The 12589-nt window shown below is 43.9% G+C and overlaps 3 protein-coding genes across 4 annotated transcripts in view; 2 read left to right on the forward strand and 1 right to left on the reverse strand.

Moving 5' to 3' along the window:
* Window positions 1-1411, forward strand: part of hook2 (hook microtubule-tethering protein 2) — a 16066-nt gene extending 14655 nt beyond the window's left edge. Inside the window, exons 15-19 of the mRNA XM_013912105.1 lie at window positions 15-120; window positions 202-305; window positions 430-531; window positions 622-693; window positions 798-1411. Coding sequence (XP_013767559.1) covers window positions 15-120; window positions 202-305; window positions 430-531; window positions 622-693; window positions 798-926 — 513 coding nt within the window. The 3' untranslated portion in view covers window positions 927-1411. The remainder of the gene's footprint in view (window positions 1-14; window positions 121-201; window positions 306-429; window positions 532-621; window positions 694-797) is intronic.
* A 2154-nt stretch (window positions 1412-3565) lies between these two features.
* Window positions 3566-6376, forward strand: trir (telomerase RNA component interacting RNase). The gene is made up of 3 exons (XM_005738040.2): window positions 3566-4564; window positions 4935-5006; window positions 5081-6376. The coding sequence occupies exons 1-3, from the start codon at window positions 4265-4267 to the stop codon at window positions 5186-5188; spliced, it is 480 nt and encodes a 159-aa protein (XP_005738097.1). The 5' UTR covers window positions 3566-4264; the 3' UTR covers window positions 5189-6376.
* Window positions 6377-6762: 386 nt separating this feature from the next.
* The window catches only part of ubn2b (ubinuclein 2b), a 13046-nt gene continuing 7219 nt past the window's right edge, over window positions 6763-12589 (reverse strand). The window contains exons 11-17 of one of the 2 annotated variants that reach the window (XM_005738038.2): window positions 12244-12387; window positions 12027-12077; window positions 11903-11945; window positions 9659-10942; window positions 8160-8367; window positions 7591-7659; window positions 6763-7337 (exon numbers count right to left, since the gene is read on the reverse strand). In XM_005738038.2, coding sequence (XP_005738095.1) covers window positions 7291-7337; window positions 7591-7659; window positions 8160-8367; window positions 9659-10942; window positions 11903-11945; window positions 12027-12077; window positions 12244-12387 — 1846 coding nt within the window. In that variant the 3' untranslated portion in view covers window positions 6763-7290. The remainder of the gene's footprint in view (window positions 7338-7590; window positions 7660-8159; window positions 8368-9658; window positions 10943-11902; window positions 11946-12026; window positions 12078-12243; window positions 12388-12589) is intronic. The other variant, XM_005738039.2, reaches the window with a different exon arrangement.

Genomic DNA, 12589 nt, shown 5'->3' on the forward strand with positions numbered 1-12589 from the left:
TGAACTCACACAAGTGTCGATGTGTGTACTGTTCCAGGGAGAAGCTCCAGGAGGCCCAGTCAGACCTGCAAAAGAAAAAAGAGGTCATTGATGACCTGGAGCCCAAAGTAGACAGCAACAGTAAGAAATGTCATGTAGATGGTATTCAGAAGAAGTTCAGCTTTGTTCCTTTCCTAAACACAAATTTGTTTTTCCTTCTAGTGGCTAAGAAGATTGATGAACTCCAGGAGATCCTGCGGAAGAAGGACGAGGACATGAAGCAGATGGAGCAGCGATACAAGCGCTACGTGGAGAAGGCGAGAACGGTCAGTGGTTATAGGAGTACTGCACTTTTTATTTCACACATTTTTTTTTAAAGACTTCGACCTTTTTAAATATCAGAAAAAATGATGTTCTAAGCTCTTTAAATGAATATCCTTTTGTGTGCAGGTGATCAAAACCCTGGATCCTAAGCAGCAGCCAGTGGCTCCTGATAGTCAGGCCATGAAAAACCAGCTGATGGAGAAGGAGAGAAGAATCCAGCATCTGGAGGTATGAACCTCCTGACTCTGAGAGACAAGTGTGCTTCCATCAGCACTGTAAATCCCACTAATGCATGATGATGGTGTTCCTTTTATACAGCATGATTATGAGAAGACCAGGGCCAGGCATGACCAGGAGGAGAAACTCATCATCAGTGCCTGGTACAACATGGTGAGCGAGCGTGTAAATACACAAAAGCTCAAACAGGAACTACATCCACACCACCCAATCCCTCACTCCATCTTTCTCTTTCCTCCGCCCTCTTTACCTGTCAGGGAATGGGGCTGCATCAGAAAGTGTCTGGTGAGCGGCTGGGCTCCTCCAACCAGGCCATGTCCTTCCTCGCCCAGCAGAGACAACTCACCAACGCAAGGAGAGGCCTGACACGACACCACCCGAGATGAGACACGGAGGCGTGACAGTTACCCTCAAATGAAAAGCAAAGTGCACACAAGGTGATCCATGTGATCTCTGAGTGTCTTTTGCCTTTTTTATGCCTTCACTGGGATCACTGTGCCTCAGTTTTGTCACGCTGCTGCTGCCCCCTGCTGGCTCTTACTGATATGAGAAGATTTCTTTTCTCCGTTGGGCTCCAGAGCAGAAGCTCTCTGCTCTGATAAAAAGTAGGAGTTATAGGCCTTAAGAAGAGGCGACCTCACCTTTTAAGGTGACTTTTATTTCCCCTGTGGCTTCTTGGACTTTTTTTTTTCCTTGAACATCTATTTAAAATCCTTTTTTATTTATTTTTTTATGTTAAACAGTGAAACAGAACTGGAACAAGTTTTGTCAGGTGCCAGTTTAAATGTGATAGATGACAGAGAAGTTTGACTACTCCAAGTGCTACAGAACAAAAGCTGCACAAGCGGTCCTCATACCTCCACTACAGCAGATCCTCTTGGGATTTATGTGTTTGCTGAGGTTTTTTTTTTTTTTTTTTTTTTTCTTGTAGCGTTTTTATTTTTAGTCTAAGTTTGAAGCACCTTTGGAAAAAATGTAAAAATCAAGCGGGTGTGTAACAGCTTTAGTCTCGATTTCTTCTGTATTCTCTTTAAATGCTTTTTTTTTTTTTTTTTCCTTCTCAGCCTTAAATCTGAAACATGTCTTTTGTAAATATTTTCACAGTGTACACCAAAGCACTTTCTCTCTAGAAGGGTGGGTTTGTTCAGTGCCTCGCAAAAGTCTCCCATGCTAGCCCTTTATAGATGAGACTGAACAATGACATGTTTGCAGCGCCAACACTGTTTCTGTCACACTGCAGGTACGTGCTCAAGTCTGGTGATATGACTTTTGTGTATTTTTCTTTTCGCTGTTGCCTCAAAAAAAAAAATTTATTTTTATTTTTTTTATTATTCCTATCCATAAGACCTCCCCCATCAGGGGGTCTGATTGTGGGTCGGACCCAACTGCACTCTCCACTTTAAACACAAAAACTGGATAACACTATGCGAGAGTCTCTAATCATAGAAACACTAAAAAATATATAAAACTGAGTCAGCTGATGTGCTGTTTGCCGCTGCTAGGTGTTGTTCACGGCTGAGCTGAGCTGGAAGGAAACGTGTTCTTCAATGCGCTGGAATTTTTCCTGTGACAGGAAATCGACAGCAGATTAAAAAGCCTGAGGCACATTTATCAGACTCTACGTCTGCCTTTCTTTACAACCGTTGATCAAGTTGTTTTTGTGCGTCCCATGTCAGAGCTGCTGTCCTGTGACTTGTACTTGCCTCTAACAGTTTGTGCTATGATCTACAAAGACCAGAGTCCTGCTGTTGTGTAAACACTTTTTACTTTTTTGTTCTACTGATTTTTTTTTTGATTTTTTTTTTTTTTTAAGTTGGTTTTTATGGCATAAAATTATTGGTCCACATATGCATGGTGTGAAAGGTTGCATCATGAAATGGTCTACTAGATTATAGCATAATGTACTTGGCACAGGGTTAAATTATTTGTAGTCCTCTCTGTTCTACTTTTTGCACTACAAATAAATGGGATCTTAAGTTAAAGATGGCATTTTGTGTTCTTCTTTTCAGTGCATTCAAAGACTCACTTTCAGTCCCTTCCGATTTAGACTCACCCAGAGAGGTCTGAGAAAGCACGCCAACCCAGGTTTTATCAAAGTGGGCCCTTGTTGTGGGTAGACTTTCATTCCGTCACAGTCCTAAAGGCCAAACCGATTAGTCAAACTTCTCACATCCTTTGTGCAACTGTCAAAACGGTGAAGGCATTGTTTATCCGTCGCACCACTTTTCCACAAGCACATCTCAACGGATTAAAGAGAGGTGGCACATTCAAACATGATGAACAACAGCACAATGTAATAGAATGGCATGTTTGGGGGGGGGGCTGTAAGATTCACCTAAGATTTGTTAAGTCTGTACTATGTAACAACCATAAACCACTCCTGATTTCTGTATATTTTTCTGGGAAAATGGGAGATGCAGCAGATTAAACATTAAGGATTAAAAACAGTTTCTACAATTCAAACAAACTTGAAGTCAGTTTGTATGACCACCTTTATTCTTTAACACACCCTCAACTCTAAGGTAAGATAGCCACCCACTGAGACCATTTTTCTTGAGGCTTCAGTGAACTCAGATCCTGTGTTGGGTTTCCACTATTTTATGGTTATTTATTTATTTATTGATTAAAGCCTGCCACGTTGTCTTTTGTCCACCATATGTCCAGCTTCCACCCTCCATCCATTTTCTTCCACTTATCCTTATCAGGGTTGCGGCAGGGGAGTGCTGGAGCCTATCCCAGCTACCATAGGAAGAGTTCACCCTGCGCAGGCCCCCGTTTCCTTCTTGGAATCAACACAAAAACAAATAAGGTGTGGCTCAAGACTTTTGCACAGGACTGAAGTATGAAATAAGCTTGCATAATGTGAACTGATCAGCTTGACCTTTTAATACAAGTGTAAATTGAATGGATTAATGACAGTGCTCCTGACAATCCTAATCAATATCTAAAAACAATGAATACAGTGAGGTTTTATTTTAAGCGATATAGCACAGAGTATCGTTTACGTCACTGTCAGAGTGAAGGACAGAGTTCATGTTCGGCTGTGTAAACTGGGTGTATTAAATTGTACCGTGTCAACAGAAGCAGACCTGAGAGCCAGCAGTTTCCAGCCAACGACCGTCTGTTATGTAATTTTTAGTATCAATTTCACTTCCGGCACAGCAGGAGGCGCTACACAGCTGCCACGTGATGTCACCAGAGAAAATGAAACATGGCGGAGCAAAGGTGACGGTTTGTGAAAGTTGGCGATAACTGCGAGAACAAATTTTGACCCTCCTTGTCTTTGTCGCAGGTGTTTGAACCTTTAGGTGAGCCGCAGCTGTATGCTTATACCTTAATAGGTTCCGCACATGAACTGGGAGGCCGTAGTTGAGTTTGGTCGTCTGCAGTGGCCTTACCGAACCGGGCATTAGCTGTTAGCCGCGTTAGCAGCTAAACCAGCGCCTGCTTTTGTTTTTGTCGGGGCCCGGGGATTGTGTGCTAGAGGGCTGACATTTTTAAAGCCTTTTGGCTTTTTTTTTTTTACACTTCGCCTTATTTTTCAAAGACCATATCCCCACACTGGACTGTGCAGCTGATCTATTTTTAATTAGACTTTAGGTTTTCGTATTGCACTGCGGTTGAGGCGTGCTGGCAGTGCTCTCCGCTAAGGCCAACCACACAACAAAGCCATACGTGTTACACAGCTAACACACAACAGACTGTGTCTGCTTGCCCAGGAACTATGGATCCAAAACGCGCACACGACAAACCTCAAACGAGCGGCGGCGGTGGCGGCAGCAGCGAGGACTCCAGCTGCGGGAGCCCCGCGTCCCCCTCGAGCAGCCCCGCACAGCCATCGAGCAAACCCCTGATGCCTGGGGGCAACGTGTTCGCTAACGACGGCAGCTTCATGGAGCTGTTCAAGAAGAAGATGGAAGATGAGAGGAGGAAAAAGGAGATGCAGCAAACAGGTGGAGATGCCAGAGCCACCGAGCAAGGACAGACACCAGTGGAAAAGAAGGCCCCACCCGTGACGAGCTTTGTAAGGGGTTTAGCAGTTGTAAGATGAGAGAGCAGTAGTTCCACTCACAGCCAAAGTGAAGCACTATGCACTGATACAGCAGGCTTACTGGCACCATAGTTAGTACTCTGATGGCTGACATGTCATTTTTATGAGTGTTTCATACATATGCCGGTGATTGTATTATCCCTGAGATATTTCAGTAAAATCACCCACAGTGATGGTGTAAAACAAACAATAGCTTAGTAAAGTGTAGGGATGATCCTCACTGATGGTTTCGCTGGTGGCGCGAGACTAAGTGTAGACCTTCTGCTCTGGTGTAGTCTCCTTCATTGGCAGTCCACGTGCAAGAGCTCGTATAACGGTTTCAGTCTTCTATCCCCTAACCCAGGTGGGGAAGCGCCGAGGCGGTGTGTTCCTAAAGACCGGCATTGTTGCGAAGAAGCAGAAACAAGACACAGAAGTAAGTGGGATGGAAGGTGGCAATATTGATTGTGTTGTTCCCACAGGTGATAACCTCTGCCTCCTCCCCTGCAGGCTGAGCCAGGCAAGAGCGATGCTTGGTCTAAGTACATGGCTGAGGTGAAAAAGTACAAAGCCCACCAGTGTGGCGACGACGACAAAACCAGGCCTCTGGTCAAGTAGGCTCCAGGAGGTGGAAATGAAGTGCTTTGCTGGTGGGGGGCAACTACCTGGGACAACCTCAACGAGGGCCTGCCAATCCTCGCCTCCTGTACTATCAGTTCGAGTTGCCCTTCATTTTTACATCATTCACAAACTGCTTAGATTTACCCACCCCCTTTTTTTGTTTTGTTTTTTTAATTGTTTTTGTCTTGCTTGTTACTTGTTGGACTCTGTTCATTTGAGTTGATGTCAAAAAATATTTCAGACACTTGAACATTTATTATTGAGGACCTTTTACATTTTTCATGTCTGGTTTATTTGGGGTTTCATTAAGGACTAAGTTGATTTAATAGCTAAATCAAGGGTTCAATTAAATCTACACTGCCTATAATTGTGTCATGTTGTGTTTCGACATTCTCATAAATACCACTGTAAAGGCATCTGAGGAGCAGAGACTGTATGTAAAAGATGGCTGTTGTTTGCAGGTCTGAAAAGAGAAGGCAATGTTGAAATATTTTAAGCCTGCATTCTTTCTTGACTCTGCTTACAAAATCAGGTCTGATTGTATTTGCTTGTTAAGGATCCAGGGACACAGTTTCTGGGCTCTTGCCTTTTTACCATGTTGTAGTATTTTGCCATATTATTAGCCATAATCATGTAGCAAGTGTTTAAACAGAGTTTGATAAAAGTCCTGTGTTCCAGACACTCCTGTGCTGAGTAAGACTGCAGAGTGAACACAAGGCTTAAGATCAGGCCTTTTTTTTAAAATTCTATTCTTTTATTAGATAATCCAAATTGTGTAGCAATATATGAATGGCTAGCCTTGTAATTTCAATTGGGTGGGGTTATCTCAGGCATTGTTTTGACTGAAGTTTGTTTTTGGTATCATCTTTTTGCTAAATGACCTTTGTCTTTGCCACAATATGTACTTTCATCCAACATGTTCTCTCTACTAATTGTATCTCAATTGGACCAATTTCCCTAACCCTTCCAGACATCACTATTTACTTTTTTCTTTATGCCCAAAATTACAGATGTGTTGTATTTTATTTTTAAGATAACTCCAGTCACTGCACAGTATATAATTTGTTTCCTAGCCATCTCACATTCAAACCTAATCTGTGGATGTCTGGACATTAAACCTGGGAGAGACGCCACATTAATCATTCTATTGGAGGCAATAAAAATAGCTAATGATGCTAACAGAGAGTTAGATCTGGGAAAACGAAATCAATTCTAATGATGTCTGCAAACACTTCTAATAGTGTATGGGCTCACTCTCTACTTCAGTCATACAGGATAAAACATGTTTATTTCACAAAGAATGGTCCCCATTAAAGCCAGAGCAGTGGATAAAGTAGGTACGCTGACACTGCACAAGTCTGCATTGTCTTCAGCTTCCAGTCAGATCCACCTCTCATTTGTCACAGCTGAACACCAAGATAGTAATGGCCAAAAATGCTGTTTTATGTCCAGCTTTTATATACAGTCGATGGTCCAGGGGTCAACATGATATAGAAGCTTCAGCTTCATTTGACTTTCATAATGCAGCTTGAATGATTCATTTGAAGAGAAAGATTTTAATTAAAAGTCAGTTTGAGTTCTATACAGGAACAAATTTATCCAGGAATTCAAGTACAATTAAAACATGTACAGCTCTCTCTTTAAAAAAAAAAAAAAAAAAAAAGCTCAAATTCAACAATTTGTTTACATTTCTTACAGGTATCAGTGATAATTACATTATGATAAAAACAGCACCAAGTAGACACACTGACCATGCATCAGAAAGGGAGCCATACAAAAGGCACACAGTCCCAGCAAGCACATACACACACACCTCAATCAACTATAAATCCCATTCATTCATTCCTCCCTGTCCACAGTGATATAGGTCTATTGTGTAAACATTGGCAAACTGCATTTGCCATTTTATTTAACAGCTCAAAGATTTAAAAGTTGTCATTGTTTTAAAAAGGTTATTTTTAACTGGTAGTTGTGGATAGTTGAGCTGATCTTAAAAGCAAAAGTCTGTAATTCAGACCCCCTGTTATGTGCGGTCTGTGCGTCCCGGCTGTCCCAACGTTTCCTCGTTTGATTGGACTGCATCAGCTGGGTCCGCTGGATCATAGAGTCTTCCTCTTAGCATCACCTCCCTGGCTTTGACTGACATCTAGACGGGAACAGCACAGTGTTTGAAATCTCAACAAAAACATTACAAAGAGGGAAGGGGGAAAAGAATTGTTTTTTTTAAAGTAAGGCATGCTGCCACCAACAGATGAGAACAGGACCGGACAGAAAATAAATAAATAAAAAGAGGAGGGGGGGGGACAACCTGAGACAGAGAACATCAGACACTTGAAAGGAAAAGCAGAAGAGCAAAGGAGCAGGCTTTTGAGGTGGAGGGAGCGAGGGTCAGATTTTACCTGAGAAAGCGAGCTGCAAGTGAGGAGGCAGAGCAACCTGAGACCCTGACTGGAGGCTCTTATACAGATCTGAGGAGACAGGACAGGGCGACAAGAAACAAAGAGGGAGAAGATGGGAGGAACAAGTACCAACGGAACGGGGAGGTCAGAGGAGAGACGTGTGAGAGGAAGGAGCAGGAGGAGAAAGGAGGGGATAAAGGCAGAAGTGTGAGGCCAAATGTGAGATAGGAGAGGAAGCATGATGTAATACAGAATTGATGGGGGGAGCAAACAAAAATGCAATGTCTTACATTAATTACAAAGCTTACATTTAGACACAAAACATGGTGATAAATGAGAACGCACTACAACACAAAAAAAGCCCTACACAGGAAACACCCACACAAAAGCAGACACACACCCCAACAGCCTCACACATACACAGTGCTTTCATGATGTCATATTGTAAAGAAAGCAATGCTCTTAGTTAAATCTGCAGCTGCCATCAATGTCAGAGTTGCACCTGGTGCATAATCTAAGCCCCCCCCCCCAAGTACAATGAGCGCTTGTGACCTGTGTGCATCACTCACTCTGGGTCAGGGTGGAGAACGGTGGGTTGCTACTGGCTGCAGAGCTGCTGGGTGCCGTGTTGGAGCCTGCTGCACCCAGCGAAGGCAGGTTTAACAGTGAAGGGAACTGGAAGGGCAGGGACACAGGCACCAGCCCCCCCAGCATCCCAAAACCGAGCGGAAGAGACGAGGCTGAGCTGAGCAGATTGCTGCTTCCTGCCGCGGAGACCTGAGCAAAAAAAACAGGTTAGGAGTGTTTAACAACAGGAAGAAAGTGGTTTCATTCAACAGATTCAGGGTTGAAAAATCCACCTGTGTACATGTGCTGCAGACAGTGTATCCGCACAGTATTCACAGAGCTTCACTTGGTCCACATTGTCTCATGTTACAGCCTTATTCCAAAATGATTAAATCATTTTTTCACCTTAAAATTCTTCACATAATGACAAGTGAAAAAATGCTGGTAGTAGCCAGTGGTACCCCTCAGCCTGCTGGTAGATACATATGGTATCAATTTCAAAATCCTACCTAGTTATTGCGTTCACAAGCTTGTCAGGAAAACTTGACCTCTGACCTTTAGGTCGAGGTCACTGAGACTTTAGTAGAAACATCTGTCGTATCCATTTGAAAATCCTAAGTGACATTCACAAGATTTTCAGAAAACTTGACCTTTAGGTCGAAGCCACTTAGATTCTTTTAGCAGATACACCTATGGTATCGATTTGAAATTCCTGCATCGCTTCGTTCTCATGAATTCCTCTGAGACAGGATTACATCGAGGCACAGATCTGGGGAAGGGTACAGAAAAAATGTCTACAGCATTGAAGGTCTCAATGAGCACAGTGGCCTACATCATCTGTAAATGGAATCTGAGGAATCGGGGTAGAAGGACCTTAGTCAGTAATGCGACCAAGAACCCAATGGTCACTCTGACTGAGCTCTAGCATTGCTCTGTGGCAGAAGAAGAAACTTCCAGAAGGACAACCATTTCTGCATCATTACAACAATCAACTGAATCAGTTAAAGGCACATGATGTTTGCCAAAAGCCAGTTAAAGAGTCTCAGACCACGAGGAACAAAATTCTCTGGTCTCATGAAACAAAGATTTAACACTTTGGTCTGAAGCATCATGTCTGGAGGAAACCACGCACTCAGCCAAAATAACAAAGAGGGGTTTCAAGATCACTCTGTGTGTCCTTGAGTGGCCCAAACTTGAACATGACTGAACATCTCTGGATCTGAAGATGAGCGTCGCTGCACAGCTATTTAATCTGAAGACACTTGAGAGGTTCTGCAAAGAAGGATAATAAGAAACTGCCCCACAATAGGCGTGCCAAGCTTGCAGCGTCATTCTCAAAAAGACTTGAGGCTATAATTGCTGCTTGTCATTATGCTGTACTGTATGCAGAGGTAAAATATGAAACTAATCCATTTTCGAATAAGGCATGTGAAGCACTGTGAATACTTTCCAGATGTACATCCTACATGTTTCCTTATCTGGCCATACTGGCACTACAAACCTGTGGCAGCTGAGAAGAGACGGATGACATTGGGACAGATGTGACTGGCTTGGCGCCCTGAGGTGTCCCGCCCCCAGACCTCTGGCGCTGACCTTGATTGGCAGAGGCTGTCGTGGGGGAGGCACTGGATCCTGAATGCTTGCTTATGGATGAGGTGTTAATAAGGCTGGTGTTGGTGCTGCTGTTGCTGTTGGGGGTCTTCTGGCTGCCTGGAGGAGTGTAACTGCCTTGCCCCGGCTTGTTCACTCCTCCTTGGGCACCTGAGAACGGCGGGCGGAAACCTGCTGGGCTTTTGTTAGGGTACTGGTGTAGGGACGGGGTTGCCTGAGACCTGGGACTTTGAGAAATGGAAGCTGAGGATGAGGTGGCAACGGTGACGATGGGGTTGGGTGTGCGGGGAGTGAGTTTGACGATGGGTGGGATGCTGCTGTGGGTGGACTTGGTGAGAGTGGCGTGCATAGGGGTGATGAAGTTAGACTGTGGTTGTGGCTGTGCTTGTACGCTGGGGAGTGTTTGCGAGAGGGAGGAGGAGGATTTACTCTGGGGAGTCTGGGGCAGGTGAGGAGTCTGAAATGTTTTCTGGACCGTGACTGAGGGCGATGAGAGGGTGTGTAGCCGAGGTGATGTGATGATCAGAGTGTCAACACTGTTGACTTTGTTATTATTGCTGCCTTTGAGGAGCCCAGAAGGGGCAGTGGAGACCCCGGTCTTTGATCCTGGTGCCACTAGTGGAGACGCAGTGGGCGGTGGACGTGGTTTAGGTGGAGACACTGAGGCAGGCATGTTGGCTTTAGTCACACCCACACTCAAAGGTCTCTGCGTGTTTAAAAGTAAATGTCTGTGCACCTGCGCAGTGCCCTTAACAACCCCCATGCCATCCACCCTGACCAAGGGCAGAGGAGAGGACGTGACGGAGGGAGACCGAGACAAAGAGGTGGAGGATGACGAAGAGGTAGAGATGTAGTGAGGTGCTTTGGAGCTATTGGGAGTGCTGACAGAGTTCTTTTTCTGCTGCTGGATGACCGGTGAGGTGTGGAGGCCGGAGGGGGTGGTGACAGTCTTGGGTTTATCTGGGGACGGGGGGCTGTCCCCCTGGGCCAGGCCCTTAGCTGCATTGCCAAGGATGGCCAAGGCCTGAGAGATGGAGTCCAGAGAGGGAGCCTCATCGAGGGAATCGAGACATATGGGCTCAGACGGTGACTGAGTCGGACGCGTGGCGACCTGGGCAGCAGGGGAGGGAGTGGCACCTGCTGAGGGTGTGGTGTGACGAACCCACACAGCCTCCTGGAAAATACAGAGGACACAAATATACTTTTAGCGACATTTAAGAGCACCGCCATGTTTCTTCAAGTTAATCTGAAATCATCATTCATATACTAGGAGTAGCAGGTGAAACACAACAACAGTATCACAATATTCTGCATGGCGATACTGTATCAATACACAAACCCAAATATTGATATTTTATCAAACACATTAAAATACAAGAGGGCTCATTTCACGCATCATGAGATAACGTTAGCCGAGCACCGTGAGAGAACTTTAACCTTATTGACAAAGTTTCACTTTGAAGAGATCATTTGCATAACTTGTGTTTTTCACAATTTACTGTCCAGAGTTTCTGCTCCAACTTCCAGCTGCTGTACAGTTTCTAATGAGAACACATTTAGAATCTAAACCTTTAAAAAAACAAAAAAGAAGAAGAAGAGGTGTCAAACATAATGGTTGATCCAGCAAAGATTCAAATCTGGTGCACTTGACGCAGCAGGGCATGTCGACATTTAACTATAGTTGAATAAGTTTTACAGTTTTTCCTGTTGATAAAAACCTCCCCCATGGCTATTCATGCTACACCAAAGTAATTAGGAATCGCAGGACAGTCTGGGTAGTGCACTACCAGAACCCTTTTTGTAATTTTACATTTATTTCATACAAATTAGGTCCAAAGAGTCGTGCCGACAGATTTCTTTGGTTTCCCATAGCTGCATTTCTTTATGAAAAACTAAGAAGTATGGTTGAAACTATGCTTCTTTTTCTCATTTTAAGTTATCTCAGAGAGTTATATTAGTCACTAAAGTTCTTTACACTGACAAAAAGGAGTATTTCACTGGTCCAGCCCACTTTAGATCAAAGTGGGCAAGTGTAAAATGTGTAGCAGTCATCCCTTCTATATCAAGAGCCCTTCCATTACAAAGTCACTCTGCTGACAGATGGATTGCAGATTAACTTGAAAGTTCAACTAACCTTTGGCTTGGCTTTGGGAACAGGGAGCATCTTCTTCTTTGCTCTGGAACAAAATAAAATTGAATGAGCTATTAGAACAAATCAGTGATGAGAAAATAGGTTAATAGTAAGGTGAAAAACGTACGTGTAGCCAGTGAGATGACCGTGAGCCATGATGCTTTCTTTGAACAGCATCCTGCAGATGGGGAAATACAGAAATATGAATACAACAAGCACTAATATTAGGGAATTACTTCTTCATTACCATTCTATTTAAGCCATGATTGAAAACATACGAGAAAGATAGCCGCTATTATAATCACTGGACAACCACAGAAATCGCATTAGCTGCTGTCACACACCTGGCCTGCATCCACCCCTTTGGCCAGAGGGGTTTGACTTCAGTCTCCATGAAGGCTTTGAGGTAGTCTTCCAGAGACAGCGTATTCTTGCCTTCACGCTCGTAGCAGGTTAGCTTCACCCGCACCAAGTTACACAGCAGTGACCTGGAAGGCAAACAGCATTAAGTTGACCTCTGATCTTGAGGTTGAGGTCGCTGAGATTCTAACTCGTCTGAGATTATTAGTAAATACACCTATACTATCAATTTGAAATTCCTACGTTGCTTAGTTCTCAAGTTAACATATTCACAAACCTTGAAGTCCACATCACCCACCCACCTGGCAAGGTGACAACATTACAATATAC

The sequence above is a fragment of the Pundamilia nyererei genome, unplaced genomic scaffold (genome assembly GCF_000239375.1).
Source record: "Pundamilia nyererei isolate P.nyererei 1_Seehausen unplaced genomic scaffold, PunNye1.0 scaffold00081, whole genome shotgun sequence".
In the NCBI taxonomy this organism is placed as follows: Eukaryota; Metazoa; Chordata; class Actinopteri; order Cichliformes; family Cichlidae; genus Pundamilia; species Pundamilia nyererei.